Source organism: Myodes glareolus, chromosome 4 (genome assembly GCF_982192425.1).
Source record: "Myodes glareolus chromosome 4, mMyoGla1.1, whole genome shotgun sequence".
Taxonomy (NCBI): Eukaryota; Metazoa; Chordata; class Mammalia; order Rodentia; family Cricetidae; genus Myodes; species Myodes glareolus.
Window position 1 is genome coordinate 110240732 of NC_142029.1, and position 26666 is coordinate 110267397.

At 43.6% G+C, this 26666-nt stretch overlaps 1 protein-coding gene across 6 annotated transcripts in view; it reads left to right on the forward strand.

Annotated features, from left to right (window-relative positions):
• Deup1 (deuterosome assembly protein 1) overlaps positions 1-18852 on the forward strand; it is a 61873-nt gene extending 43021 nt beyond the window's left edge. For 5 of the 6 annotated variants that reach the window (XM_048434074.3, XM_048434101.3, XM_048434121.3 and 2 more), the window contains 4 exons: positions 437-523; positions 7606-7802; positions 15337-15451; positions 18034-18852. In XM_048434074.3, the coding sequence (XP_048290031.3) occupies positions 437-523; positions 7606-7802; positions 15337-15451; positions 18034-18210 (576 nt within the window). In that variant the 3' untranslated portion in view covers positions 18211-18852. Of the gene's footprint in view, positions 1-436; positions 524-1352; positions 1491-7605; positions 7803-15336; positions 15452-18033 lie in introns of those variants that run through there. The other variant, XM_048434137.3, reaches the window with a different exon arrangement.
• Positions 18853-26666: the final 7814 nt, after the last annotated feature.

Sequence of the window (26666 nt, forward strand, 5' to 3'; positions counted from 1 at the left end):
CCAACATTCAGGTAGAAATCAGGGAAAGGAAAAGGACACAAAATGAAGTCCTAGGCAGGCGAGGAAATGCGACCAAAGCACCAGAAGGAACAAATTAATCCATATACTGCTTGCTGTAAAAGTTAATCGGACATTGAAAACGCGTAATCAGCGGTCTCTTCAAGAAGGGTTTTTAAAATCCTGACCCTTCTAATTATAGTTCCAATACATGAGAAATGGAATTTCGGGCTTGGTAGGAAAAAGATAAATCATTATTTAAGTTTTTTAAATCTAGCACTGCTCAAACAGGAAGAGGGGCCGGGAGAGGGAACAGGGGACCCCGACAGGAGGCTCCCTTTTCGCTGCCACAGAAAGGGTTTGAACCCACGGGCCAGAGCTGATGGACATGGCTAGTTCCGCGAGTTTCACCTGTGCCTTTTGTCTACCCATCTTCCAGGTCTCGGATATGAGATACAAAGCTGTCCGAACAGAAAACACACACCTGAAAGGAATGATGGGAGACTTAGACCCTGCTCGGTACTTGGTAATGCGCTGAATTCACTCCTCCAAACTGAACAGAAAGGGGTTGTCTGGTTGGGGCTGATCCCTCGGTGTGGCCACTGGGCATGCGCACTCCAGCTGGGTGCTCCCTTCCAGCCATGGTTCGCCCAGGCTGGGATGCTTGCTTTGGGCTCAGTTCTGATCACTTCCCAGGCATGCAAACAATGCAGTTTCTTGAATTTTAATTCTGAAACCCCATATCCTAGACGGCCAGACTTCAGTGCCAACCTTATGCTCAGTGAAGCCTTCCCCCACAAACCTGAATCAAAACAATTAGGTCTGTCCTTGTTTGGTTCGTATTTGCCGCTGACTTGTTTTGTGGCTTGCCCCTTTCACTGGATGACAGCAGGAAGTTGGCATGACCAACAGCCCAGGACTTCCGGTAGAAAGCAAGTGTTCAGTGTTTGTTAACTGAATACATGAATTAGCTCCTGGCTCTACTTGGTCTCACAAACAGGTTAAATGGCTCCAAGCCTCTCATTTGTCTCCTGTGTCTGATGTAGCAGTCCATGGCTGGTTTTTGTAGAAGAGCTTTCATTGGTCGAAATATTGAAATATTAGCATGCCTTGCTATCTTTTCTTTTACTCACTCAGAGAAATATCCTACTGTTGTTACTATTTTTTTTTAACTGTTCAAGGAACAGAAAAGGTAAGCTAGGAAAATTTGGACATCATAGCTGCTTAAGTTGGCCTGTCCCTTTAGCCATAACGTGAGCCAATGGGCTGGGGCCTCGCCAGGCCCCTTCTAAAGCCAATGTTGTGTTTACTTCTATCTTGCTGTGCACCTGTTCTCACATGAGTCCGTATTCCAGCATCAAGACAGTAGAAGCATCTGGAAGCATTCTCCCTCCTTCCTTGAGCCTGGCTGTGGACCCTGTGACTGAGCACAGCTGGATGAAAAGGGAAGCTTGCTGGTCTCCCTCTCCGCCTCATTAAAACCCTGCCTGTCATCTCTGCCTTTTCATTCCCCAGCATGGGACACATAAGTGTTTGTCTGTGCCCATCCCAGGTCACCAGAGCCCTGCTGAGGGGCTTCACTCTGCTCCTGTAGGCGTTCGGCTTTGCTCATTCATATTGTTTGATTTTTTAAGAGCTGAAATGCACAAAGATATATAAAGCAGCCGCTAATTGCCACACCCCTTCCCCCAGCCCCACTGGGGCAGCAGAGGGCTGCGTGATGGCAAACAAGTGGTGGCCCCTGTCGCTTTTTCCTGACCGTTCCCACAGAGAAGGTGGGGAGACAGAGTCTCCTACAGAGTAGACGTGAAACTCGAGTGCTGCCCAGAGCTGACCTCGAGATGTGCGTGGACAGCTGGACAAGTCAGCAAGTCCTAGGAAAACGGCCCTCACTGAACCTGCCGGTAATTGTCTGTGAATGAACCACAGTGCGCATGCAGGTGGCTTCAGGGCATGTTTTCTTACTTTTAGACTTCCCAGCCCCTCTTCCATCGTGTCCCATGTGCCGGACAGCATACAGTGACTACTCATTTGTATTTATCACTTTGTATATTTAGACACCTCTACAAACACACATATGCGCTTATTTGGGGAATCTTTATTATAAAAAAATAAAGTGTCACAGGCATAGAGGGATGGCTCACAATTTAAGAGCATTTGCTGCTCTTGTACAGACAGCATCTGATTCAGTTCCCCACCCCACAGGGCAGCTCACAGCTACCTGCCAAGTCCAGTTCCGGGGTATCTGATGTCATCTTCTGCTCCCCTCAGGACCCTGTACACAGGCACACAGAGATGCATAGAATTATTTTTGAAAAATTAGGTTCACATAACTCTGCATGTCACACTTCTGTGATTTGCCTTCCCACACCAACGGGCTCAGGCATATTCTGTCCTTTACAGTAGGTGGTTAATATTCCACGGTGCTGATATATCAAACCTTATTAGACTGTTTTTCATAACTATTGTAGCCCTAGTGTATTTGACCATTTTCATATTCTCACCTGGAAAAAATCGGTCATTACAAAATCCCAACACGTGTATCTTGGAGCAGCTCCCTTGAGGAGGAACCACTGGCTCTCAGGATGTGTGTGTCTTAATGTTAATACCATTATCATTTTTCCCTTTCATCACTTTTGCGCTGCCAGTACTATTACTACAGCAATTTTTTCTACAGCACTTTGATTTTCATTTCCCTGCCATAGGTAGGGAAATCGTTTCCTGCACCTCTTGGCAGTTTATAACAATATGAATTAGATATACTTTATAAATATTTTCGCTGATGTAAGTTTTCTTCTTCTTGTCAATTTATAGAAGCATTTTCAAAGTCTGTTTTCTGTAACTTCGTATTTTTGCCCAAGAAGTTTGACTTTGACTTGCCAGAAACCACTCGTCTTGATGAACGTACGTGGAGCCGCCATCTTTGGTGACGAGGTTCCACACGTACCTGTGCCCTTCTGTACTTTTCCAGAGGTTTTATATTTTCCATCCAATTGTTCGATTCATTTAAATTGTATTTTGAAATGCAATGTCTAATAGCACAGTTAAAATTTCATATAGACTAAGCTTAACGCACCAGGTTTCTCCTTGTAATTTCCTGTGGATTCTATCTGGAATTGAATTCGTTTTTGTATTAACTTGGAAGACAAAGCTTTTGCTATAATAAGATATAGCATGATTCCCATTCCTTCATAATACATTTCCCAGTAATACAATTTTCTCTGAATAGCTCCTGTCTCCTTCCTTTAAGCCATTTCCCAAGATATTTACAATTCTTCTTACTGTTATAAATAGAATATCTTGCTTTTACCACATCAAGCAGCTAATTGCTGACACAGAAGGAGGTCCACATTATGTTATTCCTTCTAGAGCAGTGGCTCTCAACCTTCTTAGCGCTGCAAACCTTTAATACAGCTCCTCATGTTGTGGTGACCCCAACCATTATTTTTATTGCTACTTCATAGCTGTAATTTTGCTTCTGTCTGATATTTCCAATGGTCTAAATCAGCCCCTGTGAAAGGGTCATTGGACCTCCAAAGGGCTCACAACTCAGGGCTGAGAGCTGTTCTGCTAGAGGAACTTTGTTAGCGCAGTGTAGCTCTCGGACTCTCTCCTCTTCTCCAGAGCTCACGCCCATCCCTGTCATTGTCATGGTGCCCATGCTTGCTAGGACATCCAAGAAAATCTAAGTCGCGGCAGGACTCGCAGGCAAATTATCTGGTTTCTGACTATAAATGTCACACTTCTGGAGGTTTGTGGGGTGTGAATTTGTTTTCAGTCCAGGATCCTTTCTGCCCTGTTTGAAATGAAGCTGCTAGCACTTGTCAGGGCCTTGGCAACAGAGGTGACTGTGCGAGTCTTCCCCTTGTATTTGTCGATGTGTCAGACACTATGGTCGACGTATTTCCCAGTTTCTGTCCAAATGTGGGTTCCAGGGATAAATCTTCCTATTTCTAAATTAGCTTGATATCACAGTGTGTGTGCTTAGAACAGCAGGACTCTGGGAGGAGGCTAGATGTCCCAAAGGGATGTCCTCAGGCCATGCTCCCGCTAACCTCTGGCAGGAGGATTCTGCACATGTTCCCTCCCCCCCCCATGCTGGTCTGTGACAGTCTTTGGTGTCCCCAGGCAGAAAAGTGCCAGTACCCCAGTGCTTTGTCTCAGCATGCTGTGGTCCCCATGTCTGCCTCACCCCAGGATGCTCAGATCAGATTCCCTTTTGTTGGGTGTTCACTTCAGGGCCACTGTCTCTGTGAAGACCCTGTTCTGAAATAAGGTCATATCATGAGGGAGTAGGGGTTAGGACTTCAACAGGCTTTGTAAGGAGCCACAGTTCAACTGATAATAGTCACACCCTGTCAATTCTAGTGCATTACTGGGTTCAGTATGATGTCACTTTGTCTGAAGTGAGGTCTGTTCATAATTCCCTGTGTGCCATGGTTACAGACGTGAACTGCTGTGTCCAGTTCAGGTTTCAGATGCCTTTCTTACGCTTGGACTTGGATAGCTGAACACATTTACACATTTTCTTCCGTTTCTTTCAGCTATGATGCACAAGCTTATTTTACTGGCATGTAAAAGTAATGGTTTTGAGGATACTATTACCTCGTTTATTTTTTAATTTTTTAACTTTTATTTTTACTTTGTGTGTGTAATTATCTTGCCTCCATCTGTGTCTGTGGACCACATGTGTGTAGAGCCTGTGGAGGCCAGAATAGAATATCAGGTCCCCTGGGACTGGAGTTACAGATGATTGCGAGCCACTATATAGTTGCTGGGACTTGAACCTGAGTCCTCTGGAAGACCAGCCTCTCTCTCTAGCCCCCTATTTAATTTATTATTGTAGTTCACCAATTTCTTATTCTTTGTTTATTTTATTCTTTTATTTCTAAAATGTTATGAAATGAAGAAAACTCTACTTCTATGTATTAAAATTCTGCAAGTACAAAAAATTCATATTCAGATAATTATTTAAGCAATGATTAGAATATATAAATATAAAATTAAGTGATTAGAGCTGAAATTTCACCCTGGGTAGGAAGAAACAAAATATATACATATATACATCATTATTTTCAGCCTCCTGACATTTGAGTAATTTTAAAATGACAACTGTTTTATTTTCTTTCTTCTTTCTTTCTTATTTTTAGCCTGCATGTATGTTTATGCACCACATGCATGCATTCATGCACTGCCCACAGAAGTCAGAGGGTGTCTGATCCCCGGAACTGGAGTTAAGGATTAGGGATAGTCACAAACACCCTCTGCATGGGAACCAAACCCGCATCCTCTGCGAGAGCAGCCCGTGCCCTTAACCACTGAGCCGCCTCTCCAGTTCCCGCTCCATTTCCTTTCCAGACAGGAAATCACTGATCTTGAGATCAGTCCTAACTAAATAAATACAGATTTGAGAACATTTCTGGTTGCCTAATTCTGAAGTAAGGTTGCCTAATCCTTACTTCCTTCGTTGAGGAGCAGAAAGTTGGCCAAAGATGCCTGAGAAGGCCCTTTGCATGTCACTGCCTTGTGGGCAGCTCCCTCTGGGGTGGAGAAAGACTGGCTGGGTCAGGGTGGCTCAGTTTCTCCAAGTCTCAGTGAGCTGCTTAGAATCCCTCCTCAGAGTCCTCATCCAGAATCAGAACTTCCTCTGCATTTCCTAAATTGTCTTAGTATGCAAGAAAACAGTAAGTAGACACAAAACAAAACAAGTAAACATTTTAATAGCTTATATTGTGTATTGCATAAGTGTTTTATAAGCTGGTTTTCAGTGCTGACATTAATATGATGGTATGGTTGATTACCAATGTGCAGCTATTCAAAAATGTGAGAATTGAGTGTTATTCTATGTGAACGGTTCTCAAAGCTTGGAAATTTAGGGACTTCAAAAAGAAATGTCTAAGCTCCAAACATTTAGTTTCCTAGGCCTTGAATTCCAAATGTTTGGAGCTTCAAAAGTGATGAGCTAGCCAAGGCAAACATTTGGTGCTAAGGTATTGCCCTTCTGATCCCAGAGAACTGTGGTCCCGTAGGCCACAATGCAGCTTGGGATGGTCAACTCACAGGATGCAAGGACAGAAGTGGACAATAGATCATCACACACAATTTTCCCACAACTTGCTATGCGAGAACAGAGACTGTCCTACAAAGCTGTACAAGAAGACCATAAAGACACACACATCACACACACACACATACCCCTTCCTATAGTCTTTAACAAAAACAACCTGAGAAATCTCTAAGCCTCTTGTTTAAGCCATTCATTTTGTGATTTAAATATGCTTTATTTTACAATCTGGGGCGGTGCATTAATATCCTAGTAGCAAATCTCTACCATGAAATGACATTGCTCCAAATGTGCAGTGTTGGCTCTGTCTCAACTGCAAGATCAATGCAGCAAAATAGTCCAGAGTCCAATTCAGTCCACATAAGTTCAGCATGTAATCTGTTACATCAACCAGCAGTGGGCATGAATATTTTAATCAATATGTAATTGGAATAATTTATTATTTTTACTGTTTTCTCACTTTTATAGCAAAATTAACTCAAAATAAGCTAAAGAATTAAAGTGAAATAATGAAATCATAAAACAAATAGAAGAAGGTGAAAGTAAATATTTAATAGCTCCTTAAAAAAAGAAAATTGCAATGTGAGGCAAAGAGGCAGGAGTTAAGGAAAGAGAACCCAAAGTCCTTTTCTAGACAAAACAAGCCATGTACCACAATTAAAACCTCATAAATATATGTTTAAAAACCACACAAACCATATTTTCAACAACCAGAGAAACACTGAATTGCTGCCTAAGTGCTAAAAGATACTTTGATATTGGTAAGCAGAAACTCCAAAGTGGGAAAATCACCAAAGAATACAAAACCTACTGAGATTCTTAGAGTGAAAATCACCAAGGAACGTGAAAACCTGTTCAACTTCGGTGATGAAGGCTGCTGTTTCGTTCCCATCAGCAAACCTAACACAGTAGTAATATCAAATTGTGAGGGCATAAAATAAGATCCTCCTATGAGATTTTTTTAAAGGATGTGTGTGTGTGTGTGTGTGTGTGCGTGCGTGCGCGTCTCATGTGTTCACGTGCCCTTAGAGACCAGAAAAGAGCATCAGCACCCCTGAGTTGCAGTTCCCGGTGGCTATGAGATGCCCAAGCTGAAACTGAACGCTGGTCCTTTGGTCAAGCAGCAAGTGTAGACTCTGAGCTGTCCTTCCCTCCAGCCTGAATGCGCTCCACGAGAGCACTGAGCGGGATTCGCACTAACTTCCCGTTCAGCTCCTCAAACACCTTCATTCAGTTTATTCTCATGTTGTAAAGGAATTCCCGTGCAGGCCTGTGTGTGGGCAGCCACAGCACCGCTGATGAAGCAGACTCAGTTGCCAAGATTTGACACCTCTTTACTGCAGCTATCAAGAGTCTTCTAAAATATGCTTAAATTAATTTATTTATATTAACACCTTACATTTAAAACATTCAGGAGGAACAAAGAGTTCACAAAAACCACGTCACCTAGCTCAAATAAAAGGAGCTTCCCAACACATGAGTCCAAACATGTGGAAACTGTGTCGTGTGTGAGGTCATTCAGTGGGGTCTGTTTTACTCCCCAGAGGATGGACTTCACTGACAAGGAGCAGTCACGGTACCCATCGATTAACAAACTGGAATACGAGAATGAGAGGCTCCGAAGCGATCTTGCAAAGCTCCATGTCAACGGGAAGGCAGCGTGGCCTACCCAGAGCAGCTACGATGAAGCAGACGCATACGCCTACCAGAGCCAGCTGAAGACGGAGACCGCTGGAGACAGGTGTGCTAGCTTAGCCATAAACAGGCATCAGAAATTCTTATGGGAAATTCGTAAGTAGCATAAAGTGACGGCTTCCTCGGCTGTTTACGTTCTATCTGGTAGTGATAACACAGGAGTCTGGGCACACACGGCAGTAGCTGGGCGGAGAGCTCCCAGGGTCTTCTGTTTGCGTCATCTCAGGACAGTTGTGCAGGAAGACAGATAAGCAAGTGATCCTTTTAACACTGTGGGAACAGAGAGAACTAGAAATTCCCCCATTAGGTATGGGAAAGCAAAACATGTGACACTGTCACTTCTGTCTGTCCTCCCATGATACAGATATTGCCATGGTAACCGACCGCTGGTCACATGCTAACAAGGGCCCCATGGACAGTAAGAGAGTCCAGTGCATGGAAGATCGATGCCCACTGTCCATTTTATTCTCGCGATCTCTAAAATGTCTTAGCTCACATCCTAAGTCAATGCTAACCATGAAACCTGCTAATTAACTCAATTTTCACCAACGATTTATGGAGTCAGGAGTGTCTCTGGAGGCGGATCACTGTCCCCCAATCTCATGAGCTGCTCAGCAAAGCCACTCTTTTTCCATTGAACTCCTCAGAGCCGTGAAGACGTCAATTGCACTGTGGGTTTCGGAGGAAGGCTATGGCTGCCTTCACCACACTTCTCTGACATGAGCCATTCGTGGTGCTTATGAAAGTCCAGAGCACTGTGGACTCACCCTGTCTGTCCTCGGAAGCCCGAGGTCCTTGGTGTGGATGCTTAATAATGTTTTCATGGTTTCTTGTGTGTAGCGCTAGTGGGGATTGTATGAAGGAATCTGTGTACTATGTGTAGTGGCATGAATGTTGGCCACTAATCACTAATATTATTAGTAGTAAATTGCATTTATAATATGAATACTTTTATAAATTCATGGTGTCTAAAACGTGTATTTTAGTGACTAGATTAATCGCTGAACCTGAGGTTTGGAGAGGGTCATGGCAGGCTCATCTTGGTAGCTAAGTAAAATCTATGGAACAGACCCAAAGTGGGGGAAAGTTTATTCAACACTCTCCAGTTCTAGAGCAATGCTCTCCCTTTCCTAACTCAGTTCTATAGGTACTAGAAGGATGGATTCTTTTGTAGTTTTAGATTTATCTTATATTTATGTCTATACTGCCCCGTGAACATGCCTGGTGTCCACAAAGGCCAGAAGACATTGCTGGATCCCCTGCAACTGGGGTTCCAGATGACTGGGAACTGCCATCTGGGTGCTGGGAACCAAACCCTTGTCCTCTGCAAGAGCAGTTTCTATGGATTGAAATCATCTCTCCAGCCCCTAGAAAGGTGGATTCTAATAATTCCAAAGCTTGAAGTATCAGTCTCTCCAAAGCCCTAATTAACCCCTTTCTAAGTAGCGGAGAAAGAGTCTGGTGGTGGAGGTATCTCAGGGGGCACTGTATTGGGGGGACTTTGGTGAGGATGGCACTCTAGTGGTGCTACTATGGGAGTAATACAGGGGGAGCCATGGTTGGGTACCTGTGACGTCATAGTTGGAGTGCCATGGTGTGAGTGTCACAGTGGAGATGCCATGATGGGGTGCCATGGTGGGGGTGCCGTGGTGGGGGTGCTGTGGTGGGGGTGCCATGGTGGGGGTACTGTGGTGGGGGTGCCATGGTGGGGGTGCTGTGGTGGATGCCGTGGTGGGGGTGCTGTGGTGGGTGCCGTGGTGGGGGTACTGTGGTGGGTACTGTGGTTGGGGTGCCATGGTGGGGGTGCTGTGGTGGGTGCTGTGGTGGAGTGCTGTGGTGGGGTGCCATGGGAGGGGTGCCATGGTGTGGCACCATGATGGGGCTTCAGTGTAAGCATTGTGGGAAAAATGAAGAGGCCTCTGGCCACAGTCAAAAGCTTGTCTTCTGATGGCTAAGCACATGCCGATCGCCCAGTAGCACTGAAAACCTGTTCTAAGAGGTCATTTCTAATCTAGAATAAGAACCCAGCAAAGTCCAGCCCTAAACATGCTGGGAACGGTTGTGGCACTTCTGGCTGAACCTCAGCGAGTCACCAAGGGCCCTGGGCTCCCAGGCCCATCCTCACCACTCGAGCAAGTCTGGTAGCATCCGGTGAGATGTTCTGCCATTGCTCTGCAGTTTGTTAGTTTAAAAATACTTTTCTTGGCCCTTAATCTTTCTTTGACAGGCAGTGCAGATGTATTAAAATTGCCCCACAAAAACAAGACCGTGGGAGACAGAGGCAGGAAGGAGTAAAAGGCGCTGCAGGAATTATCTTAACAAGCAGCCTGGACCACGGCTCCTGCTGCAGAGCCGGCCCTGCCACTTCCATTTGCTGGAAGTTTCAGTAAATTTGTTTTAATGCCTCGTCTGATTTCAGTGTTCTTCAGTGACCTGGTTTTTGAAAAGAAACAGCATTTCAAACGGTCTGAATAAATTGTTGCCATGTAAAACCCACGATGGGGAAGAGTTGTTGAGATGCAGGGACACTGTGAGCTCAGCAGCAGAGAACTGGAAAGCAGGCAGCTCCCCGCTGATGCCAGCAGCGGAAGAGAAAGCCCTTCCCTCACAGCCCAGCCCAGGGAGTGAGTCAAGTAGCAAGATCTGTGTGCACATATGTGTTCATGTACATGGGTGTGCGTGCGCACATTTGTATGCGTGTATAAATATGTGGTGTATGTGTCTGTGTGAGTGTGTGTGGTATATGTATATGTGTATATGAATGAGTGTGGTTATATCTATGTGTAGTGTATATGTATCTGTGTATGTGTGCATGTATATGCATATGTATGTATGAATTTGTGTATGTATATATAGTTTATGTGTGTATGTATATATGTATGTGTGTGTGAGAGAGAGAGACTATGTGTGTGGGGGTCTGTGCATGTAAGGCATATTCATATGTTTGTCAGACATAAGTTAACCACACCATGACCAAGTCATCTTCACATAGCAAGATGTTAGCTGTTTGGAGAAGGAAGAATAAAATTGCTTCATAAATCTCAAGGTCATTGTCTAAGGAGGTTCTCCCTTATAATGGAGGAAGACTGGCACAGTCTGTAATATAAACAGTTATTTATTCTTAACTTTTGTCTTTTACTCCTATTGGAAGATATCTCCATGTTAGCTCACTTGAAATCGGGAGCATTTTCAGGCAATCCAAAGCATTTACTTCTAGAATAAAAATCTATCCCTCACTTTAAAATTGTTATGAGATTTAATGGAATTTTGTTAAGATGGTCTGAATATTATTCTTTAAAAAAATAATGTCTTGAAGTTGCAGGAGACTTTACAAGCTGATTTAGAGTACTGGGACCCAGAACTGTTAATACAGAACTAATTTTTATGACAAAACAATTTTGTCATAAATGGGGCTTGTCTTCATATGAGAATACACATTTCAAAGTGAAGTCACAGGGGCTGGAGAGATGGTTCAGCGGTTCAGAGGGCTTAGTGCCCTTGCAGAGGACCTGGGTCCGGTTCCCACCCACATCAGATGGCACACAACCTCCCGCAGTTCCAGTCTCAGGGGTCTGACTCCTTCCGACCTCCACCAGCTCCTGCATGCACGTGGTGCACACAAGCCCACGCAGGCACACATGCACATGAAAATTGATATGTCTTTTAAAAAGTAATATTCTTGGTTTAAATTTTTATATTATGAGCCAAGAAGACATTAGTAATCGGAAGCATTCATCATTAAGATGGCTCCATGTTTAGCTAATACAGTAAGTATCTAATAGGAAAAGGCCACAGAATTAGCAGGTTTGTCATTGCTGCTTACAAGGTCACTTGCCAAGGGAAGAGTCTAAAAGCCAAAAATATGTATGAGAATTTTGTCCTGTGGTATTAACCAGTAAGGAGCGGGATGAAGCAGACTACAGACTCCAGGCCTGGAGAGAGTGCAGGCCACTGCAGGGGGAGTTTCTGTGGGGTGTGAGAAGGTGAGGCTGGGAGGTCAGTGACAGGTGGTGGGTCCTCGGCCCTGGCTAGGACATCATCCCATTGCCAAGCCGCATGGGAGGCCTGCATACCTCAGACAGGACTGCACACTCCATGAGGAGTTCTACCTCCCGTGCAAGCAGATGAGCCTGCCACACTCAGCGACCTTCGCGCAGGGCCTATGGGAAAGCTAATTGAACAGTGTGACTTGAGAGTGGATATCAAAAGCCTTCTGCAATAATTTTTAAGTCCTCTTTAAATTGATACGTGCAGCATTTTGTGCAAGGTGGTTTTATGAAGTATTTGAATGGCTATGTCCTAGAAGGGCTTTCAGCTATAAAGATGATTTAAGCCAAAGCACTTTACTTCATAATATAGTTTTCTCCTTCAATCTCAATATTTTATTGATCTTATAATATAAAAAATATTCCTAGATAAATCTTAGTAATTAGTGCCATAAAGCTATCTCTGTGCATTCACAGCAAAATGGGTAATTGGGATAATTATTTAGATAATTTAGAACAAATAATACTTTGTATACAAAATCTCTCACAGGCAAGATTTTGCACACACACACACACACACACACACACACACTTCTCAGATCACCTCCATTATTGTCTTGTTTTTCCACCCTGAAGTGTAGACACTAGGTTCAGGCCAGAGATGATACACGGGTTCATTATACCATTGTTACTGCTCAGTCTGAACTGGGAGATGTTTCATCTATTGTTCACATCATAAACCATGTTATTTCCATTTAATTTGCTCCTCTGTTTCCATGGTAATTATGGTGTGGGATAATGGGGGGAAAGATTTATCTCAAGATAAGTAAAACCAGGAAGCATTTGTTTCTCTGTGTTGATCAGCAGGCACCTAGGGCGATGCCTCGTGCCATTTGTATGCACAGACTTGAAGAATCCTGCATAAGAAGCAAGTCTGCATGGACTGGGCTTTGGATGAGAAGAGAAAAATACAGTGTGGGTTTTCAAATTGTAAACATCGCTTTGAAAATGGTTAACACCTGTGGGAAATCTGGGTTATTAGTAAGGATAAACAGCTTTCAGTTAAAGAATTTTTTATGTTTCATGGCCTTTGGTGATTTGATTAAACTGAAGCCCCACTTTCATGGAAGACATTCACTTAGCCAAACAGGCCAGGTGGGGTAGTCTTTGGCCCAGTATTAAGGTTTGTTGTTTTGTTCCCCTATTCGCTTATATGCTTGGTGTGTGTTTTTTTTTGTTTTGTTTTGTTTTTTGTTTTTACTTATATCTTCCACCGATATTTTAGCACAGACAATAAATTCCATGGTGTGCTTTGCATTCTTACTATGGGATTCGACCTCAGGAGAACCTGAGTTCAAAGTTACTGGTTCCTAGCAATTTATTCTCATTTGTAAAGTAAACGATTGTTCTCAGGGTTGACCAGTTGGTGCTAGACAACCAGCAGTTTTTCCTGGGGAAGACCATTGCTCCCTCCCCGCGTTCCTTAGTTGCCTACGGTTTTTGTATAGAGCTGAGGCACCGTAGGCTTTTCTCCATCCACTTGGCCAGGTCCATTGGCACTGTCCCTGGTCAGCTCACATCTGGGCAGTCGTGATGGTGAGACTTTATGGGTGCAGCTTCTAGGAGGGACAGCCTCACAGCAAACGCTGTCCCCTGGCTCTAACACTCTTTCTGCTCCGTCTTCTGCAGTGTTCTCTGAGCCCTGAGTTGAGGAGCCATATTGTGGGTGTAGCCACTGGGGCTAGGCTCCATTACTCTACCTACATTTTGATGAGTTATTATCTGTTGCAAAGAGAAGTTTCCTCCCTGAGGGGTGAGGACTATGCTTATCTATGGATATAATAACTAATGTTTCAAATGTAGTTGAAACTATGCTGGTTTTTAGTAAAATTGTGGGTTCTTCTCCAAGATCCATAACTTTACTACCCTTGGGCCGTTGGTTCTGGGACCAGGCATGATTATTCTCTTCTTGAGTGTATCCAATGTCCAATTAGAGAGTTGTCAGCTGTCACCAAGGCACTACTGTACTTTTAGGGTTCTAGCGCCACTCTGCTTGCTGATGTGAGTCGTGGGTGTCACGGTTGTGTAGGGCTATTGATTGCCTCCCTCCTTCTGAGTCTAAAGTAATGGTAGACAGCCTGAGCTGCTTGTAATTAGGAATATATAAGCATATATCCATGCATGGAACAATTGAGAAAAGAGGCCATGAGTTTGAAAGAGCGTCAGGTAAGGAATATATGCAGGAGGGTTTGGGGGGAGGAAGGGGAAGGAGGAAATGATGTAGTTATATTGTAATCTCAAAAGTTAAAAAGAAAAAAGTTTCTCATACAATTGTAATAAATGATTGAAGATGGACGGGTGGATCAGAGGAGTTTAACCCCACTTAGTGGGGATGGGAAGAGAGGAAGGTGGAGACACTGAGACAGGAGGACTTGATGTTTAAGGGAATCCTGTCTCAGATAAAAAAAAATAACAAAGCTAGGGTGTAGCTCAGTATAGGCACGTGCCTAGCATTCTTTGCAAGAATCTGGGCTCAGTTCTCCAGTACCAGAAAGAAAGAAGGAAGAGAAAATGAATGGGTAAAATGAATGAGTTTCTTCATCTGTGGGGACATTCACTTTGATGTACTTTTTTGAAGATCAAATGGGCATTAAGATGACATCTGATGCTTATTGGGTGTCTAGGATGCAGCAGGCATCATGTTCCATGTGCTTTACATGCATTGGTCCTCCACCTATCCTAAGAACTCTTTCTCCTAAGTGTGATAGAGAGTCAGAGAGAACAAAGACATTACGTGAGCAAGACGCCTGGGAAGGCACTAGAGGGAAACAGGCTGTATGTTAGAGAATCCGAAGGAACTGGTTAGTATAGAGATGTGGTACCACATCCCCAAAGCCTGTGACATGCAGTGGAGGACTTTAGCTTCTCTCCTTAGACCCCCCACACCATGGCATATGTGTTCAGAGTTTTGATATTTCTGTCAAATTGTCCAGGTGTTAGAATGACCTGGAAATACAACAGCACAACACAGAGTTAGGAAGGCCGAGGCTGCAGACAGTAGGCTGTCCTATCAGTCATCGGGTATTCTGCATTCCAAGGTTTTAAAGTGAAGTTGAGATTATTTAGGAAAAAAAATACTGTCAAAGAAACACCTAGATGAATGCATTCATTCATTTGGTTCTTTCTAGTTGGACATCAAGAAAATCAGAACCTTCAGCTACAACAAACATGGCCTTTGGTGGTCAGTTTGGATGAGAGTAGCCTCGTATGTTGGGATCCTTGGTCCCCAGCAGGTGGGACTATTTGGGGAGGCTCAGAGGTGCAGCCTTGCGGAGGAGGTGTGTCACTGGGGGGAGAGCTTTGAGGGTTCCAAAGACTCACCCCATAACCAGTTAGCTCTGGGTTGGTGTTTGTTGACAGATGTGAGCGCTCAGCTGGCTTTCACCTTGTCATCATGGACTCCAACCCTTTGAAACCATAAGACATAACATTTTCTTTTGTGGTTGCCTTGGTCATGGTGTTTTACCACAGCAATAGGGAAAAAAAACCTAGGATCCTTATGAAGACTGTTGACATCCATCTCTTCTCTTCTAGAATTAGCCAAGACTGTGAGCTGAGCAGAAGTCCAGCACCACCCTTACCGTCTTTGCCATTTCAGACCAAAGAAATGACAAGTCCCTTGCTTAGTGACGATGAAGTCTTCCCTCTGGTGAGTTTCTGGAAACTGATTTTTCCTTTAAGTGAAGATTATTCAATCCTGAGACCAATATAGAAAAAGGATAGAATAGCTTAAAATGTCACTTCTTTTGCTTGTGTTTATTTTGCTGTTTTGAGATAGGATTTCTCTGTGTAGCCCTGGCTGACCAGGAACTCACTATGTAGACCAGGGTGGTCTCCGAGATCCACGTGCCTGTCTCCAGAGTGCTGAGGTTAAAGGTGTGTAGTGGCACCTCTGGAAACAGGACTGTAGGAAGCTCTGCAGGCCATTTGACCACAGCTGTCTCTAGAAGGGAAAGATAACCCAATGCCCCACCAGGAATCCTGGCAATACTTTTCACTTTTTGTTTGTTTTCACTTGTTAGGATCTCACTCTGGCTCCGGCTGACTTAGAGTTCACCATGGAGCCCAGGCTGGCTTTGAACTTGCAGTACTTCTCCTGCCTCAGGTTTTCATGTGCTGGGATTACAGACATAAATCACTAGACCCTGATAGGTCTTAACATACAGTAACATGTATAAACTGAACATGGCCATGTGCTGAGTCATCGCAGAGAGCATCGTTGTGATGCTAACTTACATGCTAAGGCTCTGTGGCAGAAAGGGTCAGCCCAGGAACACAGACCACCTCCAGGGAGGAGAAAATGCTGTCCTCTGCAGGGTGGGAGGGACCCAGTATGGTCTAGCAGCAACCAAGACGCTACTTGCTGTCAGTGAAGGATGGCACCTCCTGGGCTCAGCTGGCCCAAGAGTCAACAGAAGCAAGCTAAGTAGCTCTCAATGAGTGGGCCATTCTGCTATTGGATCCATACCTCCACCCTCTGGGGCTGCCGAGGACAGAAAATGGGGCAGGTGACATCGTCCATCCGATAGGTGCTCTGTGTCATCCTGGGCTCCCAATGGGGAGTGGCCTACGGGGTGTTCAGGCTTCTACTGCCGGAAACAGCCTCACCCTGGCTTAAATACCTACAACATGACTTTCCCCTGAGGCTTATGAAATGCACATGGCATTCTCTCTGCTGGAGATTTTTCTGACCTATCCTGAAGCCACGGAAGGACTCTCCTTTGTTCTAGGCCTGCCAGCCTTCTGTGATGTCCAGTAATGACATCAGGTTGTCTGTCCAAGAGCACAGAACTTCAGTGCTTATTAGCTGTGGTCTACATGGATATCCCTGCCTTCCCCACCCAGTCTACAAGCATGCCACGCCCGAGTCTGTGTGGGGCTTTGTTTCACCCTCTGAGGTGTGGGCATCATTTCAAGCCTTGGATTCCCCAGCGTCACTGACTTGACGCTTGTGTTAGTATGCAGGCACCGTCTATTAGGTGTCCAGATGGACAAAGTCCATTGCAATTCACTGCACGTTATTAGCACAGGCTGGGGCAAACCTGGCGTCAACAGTGTCCATCCCTGCAACAGACAGCTGCTTCTGCCCCTCTTTGCCCTGGGTGTTTAGAAAGAGTGTGTTTGACCCGTCAACAGCTCATACGGCATGTTCAAGACTGTTCCCTTAGACTCTGGTGGAGAGGCTACGCCCAGTGCAGACAGTACAGGTGGGATTTAACACTTGGATGTGTCTGCAGGCCTCTGGTGTCGCCTGCTGTGATCTTGAGTTTTTAGAGATTGATGAACTAATAAACGTATAACCAGGTTCACTTCCGTAAAGCTTCATTGTTCTTAACAAGTCAGAAGTGAAGAAGAAAAAAGGCATCCAGGTGCACTGACGGGTGCAGGCCAGGAGTCCTACACTCTGGAGGTAGAGACTCAAGGCATCCTCAACCACCTAGAGCTCCTGCCAAGCCTGGGCTACCTGAAACACTGTCTCAAAGAATAGTGAGAGGAAGACGGGTAGATAAAAGAACTGGAAAATTAATGTGTAATTTTTAAAATAATTTTATAATGTTTAAATAAAACTAATATCCTTTATTTCATTTTTTCCTTGTGCAAATATACACTAGCCACATCACAAGAAAGCTGTGAAGTACCCCATACCTCCCAGTAAGGGACACTGAGTACCACTCGGATTTCTTCTTCAACTAAGCCTGACTAGTGAGGGAGGATTGCAACACCAGTCCTGTCCTACACATGCACACACACATGCACGCACACACATGCACATACACGCACACACGCATGCACACATACATACACACACATGCACACATGCACGCACACACACGCACACATGCACACACACCACAGCCACCTCCAGCAAGATGTCCATCTTTATCCAATCTGCTACATCTTCACTCCAGATCTGGGACTTGCCTTTGTTCTGGATTACTTGCCTTGCGAGTCAGCGAAATGTGTTCTGCCTGGGCTCCCTGGTACTTATGTCCACCCTGGATTCGCAGCTGGTCACTGCAGTTGTCATTCCAAGAGCTCTTTCATGGTGTGGTGTTGAGATGGCTTATATCCCTGAGGGTTATATTACCAGGGACTACATTGCAAGGGGAGGAGGATTCTGTCCAAAATTCAGTGCTTTGTCAAAGCTGCTGGGTTGACTGTCAGAAAAGTACGTGCCTACGACCAAAGGTTCTGGATTGGTCACACCTCACTCTTCTCCCCTCTCTTCAGTCTCCACCAGATATATCCCTCCCAGCCTCCCTGGCTGCACAGCACTTCCTGATGGAAGAGGAGAGACGGGCCAAGGAGCTTGAGAAGCTGCTCAACGCACACATCGACGAACTGCAGAGACACACCGAGTTCACGCTTAACAAATACACCAAGCCTAAGCAGAACAGGCACATATGAGCTTTGCACCTTTTCTGTTCGCTTCCTCTCCAAAAAAAGGAAGGGAAAGGGCTCCAGTGAAACACTTTCAAAGCAGACTCGTGAAACTGAGAAATCTGGTTCGGTCTCCACTTCTGTAAGAAAGCTAGAAAAGCTGCTCATTCTGCATTTCACATACTAATTGTTCTGTTAGGATAGAATAAACATGACTAGCCCCAGAGGATTTCTTCCCTGTCTAAGGCATAGTTTGGGATTGAGAATGAATTATTTCTGATTTTAATCATGTATGCTAAAGTCCCATTTCCTGTTTAACAGGCAGTGAGAAAGGGAAGCACTCAACTCCAAACGTAAGGAAACTGAGTGCAGCCACTCTGTGCTGGGCACAAAAACTCAAAGACTTGTAAAAGTGAAAGATGTTTAGATAGACACACTGCACTATGAGATTTGTTTTAGAAGCAAAGGATACGTCCTTGCTATTGTTACATTCACTTTTGTAGTGTCTCTCTGCCTTAACATCAGGATTCTGACTGTGCACTGCGCACAGCAAAAGCTGCCGTGCCCGACAGCCATGCCACCACTGAGCCCAGCAAATGCAGAGCACCCGTTTCCTCTCCCCTCTGTAATCACTCCTGTTTGTAATACAATAAAGTAATGCGAAATTCAGCTGTTTTACAAGTGTCCAGTTTCTAGAGAAGTAATAACAAGAAAATGAGCAATGAAATTCACATAACAAATACACAAAATGATAATCTGATATCTTGTTCTTTAGAAATGGAACACACATACTCATACCACAGCACCATTTAAATTTAAGAATTTATGGTCAGCAAAACAAGTATTCCAGGAACTGGGAAGGCGCCTCAGAAACAACAGGAAAGAGAACTTGTTGCTCAACCATGAGGACCTGAGTCTTCCAAGAACCCACATAAAAAGACAGGGAATGGCCATATACACCTGGACGCCTCATGCTGTATGCAGCAGAAGCAGAAGAATCACTGGGGTTTGCTGGCTGCTAGCCCCGCTCCAGGTGCGTGAGAGAGCCTGTCTCAGAGGAATAGGGTGGAGAGTGGCAGAGCAGGACACCTGACATCACCCTCTGCACATACACAGATACTCACATATCCACATGCACACACTTGCAAACAATATCTGAGAGTAAGCAGGGTATACAGAGAAAAAGTCTTGACTTCAGACTCCTGGCTCTCACCACAATGTGAGATGCCTGTAAGCAGGCGGATGGGGAACAAAGATACATTCAACTTATTAGAGAGTTCCACGCCCTTAATGTGCCCACTATAGTATGAGGGGCTACTTGTTTGTTTCCTGGCTGCCCAGACTCCCAAAATAACCATACAGAAACTGTATTAATTAAATCACTGCTTGACCCATTAGCTCTAGCTTCTTATTGGCTAACTCTTACATATTAATTTAACCCATCTCCATTCATCTGTGTATCGCCACATGGCAGTGGCTTACTGACAAAATTTCAGTATGTCTGTCTCTGGCAGCTCCATAGCTTCTCCTTGACTCTGCCTCCTTTCTCCCAGCATTCAGTTTAGTTTTCCCTGCCTAGCTATACTCTACCCTATCACAGTCCTAAGACAGTTTCTTTATTAACTAATGGTATTCCCAGCATACAGGGGCGAATCCCACATCACCTCCCCTTTTCAGTTTAAATGAGAAGGAAGGTTTTAACTTTAACATAGTAAAATTACATATAATAAAACAGGTATCAAGCAAGAATTACAGTTACAATATTGGTATCTACTTTATCTCTTATCATAACTAAGGAAAACTATAACTATAAATTATTCAACTCCATCAAAGACTCCATAAGGATATAATATTACCTAAGTAAACAAGAAGTACATTGTAAGCAACTTCCAAATCTCTAGAATTGACAGAGACATCTTGCTGCCTGGATAGTCACCCAAAATTCTTCTGTACCACTGAGGCATCCATCTTTAGCCTACAGGCATATAGTATCCAGCAGACTTTTCCACAAAGCAGGAAATTTCAAAGACAGTTCTGCCTATATTGGCAGTTTGTCAGTCACCTTCTTCTGTGTTCTGAATATGTCTAACAGACTCTTTCATGAAGCAGGAACCCCAAAGGACAGTCTCACCTTTAGGCAAGTTCAGCAGTCATTTCTTTGTGAGTCCTGCATGTCCAGTTCATAAAGCAGTCCAGGCAAGAGCACTCTCCTGCCCAAATGGCTAGCAAACTCCATAAGGAGACTCTTCACTGCCCATCTTTCTCTTGAAGTAGATTGGTGCTGCCAGGAGCAGATGTGTCTCATTGTCATGAAAAGTTCTTAAAACATTTTAAATGCCATATTTTGTAGTCTTCGAAAGATTTAAAGAACCCATATCCATCTGAAATACATCTAGAAAATCTAACATGACTACAAGCTTGACTATTATAGATGATTGTCTATTAACCTATATTTCTTAATTATACATTACATTTTTAAATGAGCTAGACAAACACAATACCTTAATCAAGAGCAAAAATATACATATAACAAAATTGGCCTTAAATTTGTAACACTAAACCAAGAACCGTACTAATGCAAATCTCTATAGTATATCCCCCTTTAAATGTAAACAAACATTTATAAACAATATTTGATAAGATGGGTATAGTTCTCTCCAAACTTCTTCCTGCTATTTATTGGGCAAAGTATTTTTTGAGGGGTGTTCAAGGCAACCTTTCAGAGGGTCTTGGTCCATCAAATCACATTAGTCTAGAAGGATTCCACAGGTTCTCATCCTCTGTGGAAACAAAAGAAAAATCTCTTTTCCAAAGCAACATATCCCTAGACCTGTATTTTAAATTCAAGATACCTTTAAAATATATATTTATGTTGGCTTAGCTCAGCAGTCCCCAGAATCAAATGTCTCTCTGCAGTCAAAAAATTCAAAGAAAACACAATAATATACATAATCTAGACTCTCTGTATATACTCCATCTTTATGTGGCTTATTTTTCTATATTTATATTACTTTTTTACAAGTTTACTCTGTCTCTTTAAAGATTCTGTTTTGTTTTTTATAAACCATTTACCTCCTTTTATAACTCTCTATACTCTTTTTCTTCTCTCTCCCAAGCCTATGTACATTTTTTAAACACACGGTGTCTCATTTAGAGGTCTTTAATGTCTGAATCTGCCCTTATTGTGTATCTGTAATTTTTTCTGACCAGGGCTAAGTGCTTTTTAAAAACCTAAGCAGTAGCCTTGCTAGGGCAAACAAGGCCCTGCCTGCTTGCTTCACCTAGTCCAGCATAGTGGAGCTGTTCGCTGCCTCCGAGAGCCACGTACACTGACTCATTATTAGTCACACAGTGGGTCTATGTTGCCATTAAGCAAGTTATAGGACATTGCTCACAGAACCTACTTAAATGCTCCATAGCCAGACCTCATCATAGTTTGCCCTGGCAGCACAGCCCAGGAAGCCGCAGTTTCAAAACAGCATGGCTTTTTTTCCTGCCACCACTGAATCAGGAAAACTTCTCTTAAAGGAGCCATGCCTCTGCTTGCTTCTAGCAAACAGAGCCCACCCAAGAAGATGCCACTACCTGTAGTGAGGGGCTGTGGGCAGGCCTGCTTTTGTCCCGCCCAGCTCCTGCACGGCTAGCTTAGCCCCAGAAATAACAACACACAAATTGTATTCATTTAAACACTGCCTGGCCAATTACCTCTAGAGAGTTAGTTACTGGCTAACTCTCACATCTTGATTAACCCATTTCTAATAATCTGTGTAGCACCACGAGGTGGTGGCTTACCGGGAAAGATTCAGCATGTCTGACCTGGTGGCTGGCTCCATGGCGTCTGCCTCATTGCCTTCTTCCCAGCATTCTGTCTATTTACTCCGCCTACCTAATTTTCTGTCCTATCAGAGGGCCAAGGCAGTCTCTGTATTAACCAATGAAAATAACACATAGACAGAAGGCCCATCTACATCAACTACCAAACCATGCTTAACTCTGTTCTTTTGTGTCTAGGATTTCTTTTTAAGCTTTATCAGGTTTTACGTGGATTTAGTCAACAACATTGGAGCTCCAATTTGTAGTGTGGGGGGCCGCTTGTTTGTTTCCTGGCTGCCCAAACTCCCAAAATAACCACACAGAAACTGTATTAATTAAATCACTGCTTGACCCATTAGCTCTAGCTTCTTATTGGCTAACTCTTACATATTAATTTAACCTATCTCCATTAAACTGTGTATTACCATGCAGCAGTGGCTTACCAGCAAAGTTTTAGCACGTCTGTCTCTGGCAGCAGTTTTATGGCTTCTCCATGACTCTGCCTCCTTTCTCCCAGCATTCAGTTTAGTTTTCCCCACTTAGTTCTACTCTACCCTATCACAGGTCTAAGATAGTTTCTTTATTAACCAATGGTATTCACAGCATACAGAGGGGAATCCCACATTAGCCCACAAAGGCCCCTTGTGAGGAAAACCATAGGATTTGTGGTATTTTTATGTTATTGACTTGTTTCTAGCCTGGGCACAATGAAAATAGAACATTGGTCTAACATGCTTTAAACCTTGAGGTTGATCCTACACAACACAACAAAAATAAAAAGGACCAAAACCCTAAGCAAATACAGAAGAAAGGCATGTCAGTGTTATCCTTAAAGATGGGAAGAAACTGTTTATTTAGAAATGGGGCCTATGACCAAGCCACCATGAACTCATTTGATCTTGTCTTCTTGTCTACATACTGTACATCCTAAACAAACAAATAATTGGAACATTTAAATACATCTTCATCACATCCTAAGTCCTCGACCACTTGAGTCTCCTCAGAGTGACCTCATAGATTAACCTGGCTCATCAAAGCCAAGATCTGGGATACAGCAGTGAGGAGATCGGAAGAGAGTGTCCTAAGGACCAGCTGCCTCCATGCGTGGGTGCATCGATTCATGTGCAGGCTTGCATTAAATCGCCGTTTTGGCCCTCCACTTAAAATCAGCTTCCTTTAAACCATGCTTTTCATGGTTTGTTTGCTTTCTTCCCCCACCCCCAACAAAAGAAAAAACTGACTTTGATTCATATAAGATAATTCATGGGCTGGCAAGATGGCCCAGCAGTTGAAGTGCTCGCTGCAGGAGCCTGACAGCCAGAGTCTAATTCCCAGAACCACGTAAAGGTGGAAGGAGAGGTCAGACTCCATGAAGGTGGCAAGCTGTGGTATGTGCAAACCTGAATACACTACAAATAAAAGATAACTTCAAACACCATACAGCTGCTCACCTATCCCATCAATGTGTTTCTTCAAGTGCAATGACCTGCTGTCTCAGTCTATTTAGGCCACTGTAGCCAAATATCTTAGACCAGATGACTGTGAATGGCAAAAGTTCACTCTTCACAGCTCCAGTCACAGGTACACACTGGGGACTGTTCAGTGAAGAAAGAAGAAACTAAGGAATGCCAAAGACTGACAGCAAACCAGCTAGGTAGGAGGCCTGAACCCAGATCCTTCCTCACAGCACTCAGTGGGAACCCATCCAGTCAGCGCCCTGATTTCAGATGCTCTGCCTGAACAAGCATTCCAGCCTGAGACAATACATTCTAGCTGTTTGAGGGCCTCAGCAACCCCCTCCCCCCGCAGGAAAAGACAAGACGGCTGATCCAATCAGAGACCACAGACAGCTGAGGCTTTGTTAGGCTAGCCTCTAGACAGCTGAGGCTTTGATAGGCTATCCACTAGACAGCTGAGGCTTTGATAGGCTATCCTCTGTGAAAGCTGAGGCTTTGATAGGCTATCCACGAGACAGCTGAGGCTTTGATAGGCTATCCTCTGTGAAAGCTGAGGCTTTGATAGGCTATCCACGAGACAGCTGAGGCTTTGTTAGGCCATCTTCTAGACAGCTGAGGCTTTGATAGGCTATCCTCTAGACAGCTGAGGCTTTGATAGGCTATCCACTAGACAGCTGAGGCTTTGATAGGCTATCCACGAGACAGCTGAGGCTTTGATAGGTTATCCACTAGACAGCTGAGGCCTTGATAGGCTATCCACCTTTCCACCTTGAGAGTCTCCTTCACAAGCAGGCTTATGCAGTACTTTAGTCACTAAATGCATACATTAGCAAATGGGAAAATACTCAAATCTGCAGAGCCTAGGGCTGTAAAGTCCAAAAGAAAGTCACAAAACAAGTAGGAAACAATGAGGCATAGAAAGCAATGACATACAATGCAAAGAAAGTAGAGAAAAACCAAAGAGCTGTCTCTGAAAAATAAATCAATAAAGTTGACTAATCTATAGCAAAGCTGAAAAATTTAAAAAGAAAGAAGGGTATACATTATCAAAATATAATAGTATAGATATGAACCCAAACGGTTATCAGAAAACCAACTTGAAATGTACCAAGTCCTTAAAAAACACAAATCAATACAAAAGACTTTATGGAAACTCACAGTTTGTAAGCTAATTAAAAAATAAAAACTTTTAGACACCTTCCCCTTGGTTCAATATCCTGGCCCATACCTCTGGCTGCATTATCAGAGGCCAGGCCAGATCTAAGGACCCAAGGTGAGACACCACTCCCCACCTCCACTAACACTCCTTAAAGTAGGCCCCACATTCCCCAGCTGCACCTCCATAGCCCACTCCATACCTCCAGCTTCTTTACTGGAGGTCAGGCTAGTCCTAGGGACCACAGGTAAAACATCACCCACCACCTATTAACATCCCTTAAAGTCCATCCAACAACCCCAGACTGTACCCCTCCCCTGAGCTCCATATTCCAGCAAACAACTTCAGCAGAAGACTTCTGCTTTACCAGAGCCCAGGCAGATCTTAGGGGCTCCAGGTAAGACATCTCCCATTGCCCGCTAACAACACTCCTTAAAGCCCACCTAATATCCCCAGACTGTACCCCATTCCCTGAGTGTCATATCCCAGCCCATGACCTTGGCAGAAAACTGTGGCTGTACTGGAGGCTGGGCTATACTAGGAATCCCAGAGACCAAACAGGTACTGAGAGCCCCAGAGGCCACACAGGTCACACTTGGAACCGCAGATGCAATTTTGGCACTCAAAACCCCAGAGGTCTTTCAGGCTGCAAAAACGTCTCTGGAGACAATCTACTAGACCTGAAACTTACTAGTCACCAGAGTTCCTGGCCACTTAGGCCAGAAGATCAGATAAATCAAGAAACAAAACACCCATCCAACAAAGAAAAATGTGGGAATCAACATCGAAACCTACAGCCTTCCCAAATACAGAAGCCTAAATGCCAATGTAAGAACACAAAGAGGAAAGGCCAGTATAGCACCACCAGAGCCCAGCTATCCCGTGACAATAAGACCTGAACATTCCAGCAGAGCCAAAGCACAAGAAAACAACCTTAAAATCAACTTTGTGAAGATGATAGAGGCCTTAAAGAGGAAATGAAAAACTCCATACAGAAATTGAAGAAACGGGACAAATACTGGAGGAAATCAATAAATCGCTTAAAGAAAGCCAAGAAAAAACAAACAGATGAAGGAAACTGTTCAAGACCAGAAAAACGGAATAGAAACAATAAGGAAAACACAAACTGAGGGAATTCCGGAAATGGAAAATCTGGGTAAATGACTAGATGCAAGAAAAATCAACAAAATGCAAGAGATGGAAGACAGAATCTCAGGAGTTGAAGATATGGTAGAAGAAATAAATTCATTGGTCAAAGAAAATGTCAAATCTAGAAAAATCCCTAATACAAAACATCAAGGAAACCTGGACACTGTAAAAGACCAAACCTAAGAATAACAGGTATAAAGGAAGGAGAAGAATCTCAGATGAAAAACCCAAAGAATATATTTAACAAAATAATGAAAGAAAATTGTCCTAACTGAAGAACGTGTCTATAAATGTACATGAGCCTCACCAATAGATCAGAACAGAAAAAAGTCCTCCCCACCACACAATAATCAAAACATTAAACATACAGAACAAAGAAAGAATATTAAAAGTTGCAAAGGAAAAAGGCCAAGTAACATATAAAGGCAGACCTATCAGACTTGCACCTGACTTCTCAATGGAGACTAAAAGGCCTGGTCAGATGTGCTGCAGATTCCAAGACCATGAATGCCACCAGCCCATACTACTATGATCAGCAAATCTCTCAATCATCATAGACAGCAAAAACAAGAAATTCTGTAACAAAACCAGATTTAAACAATACCTATTCATAAATCCAGACCTACAAAAAGCACTATAAGAAACATTACTAAAGCTTAAGTCATACATTAAACTTCACACATTAACTCTGAGAGATTTCAATAACCCACTCTCACCAATGGACAGGTCATCCAGACAAAAACTAAACAGAGGAAATAATGAAGCTAGCATTATAAATCAAATGAATCTAAAGATATCTCCAGATAATTTCACCCAAACACAAAAGAATACACCTTATCCTCATCACCTCACAGAACATTCTCCAAAATTAGCCATATACTCAGTCACAAAACAAATCTCAACAGATA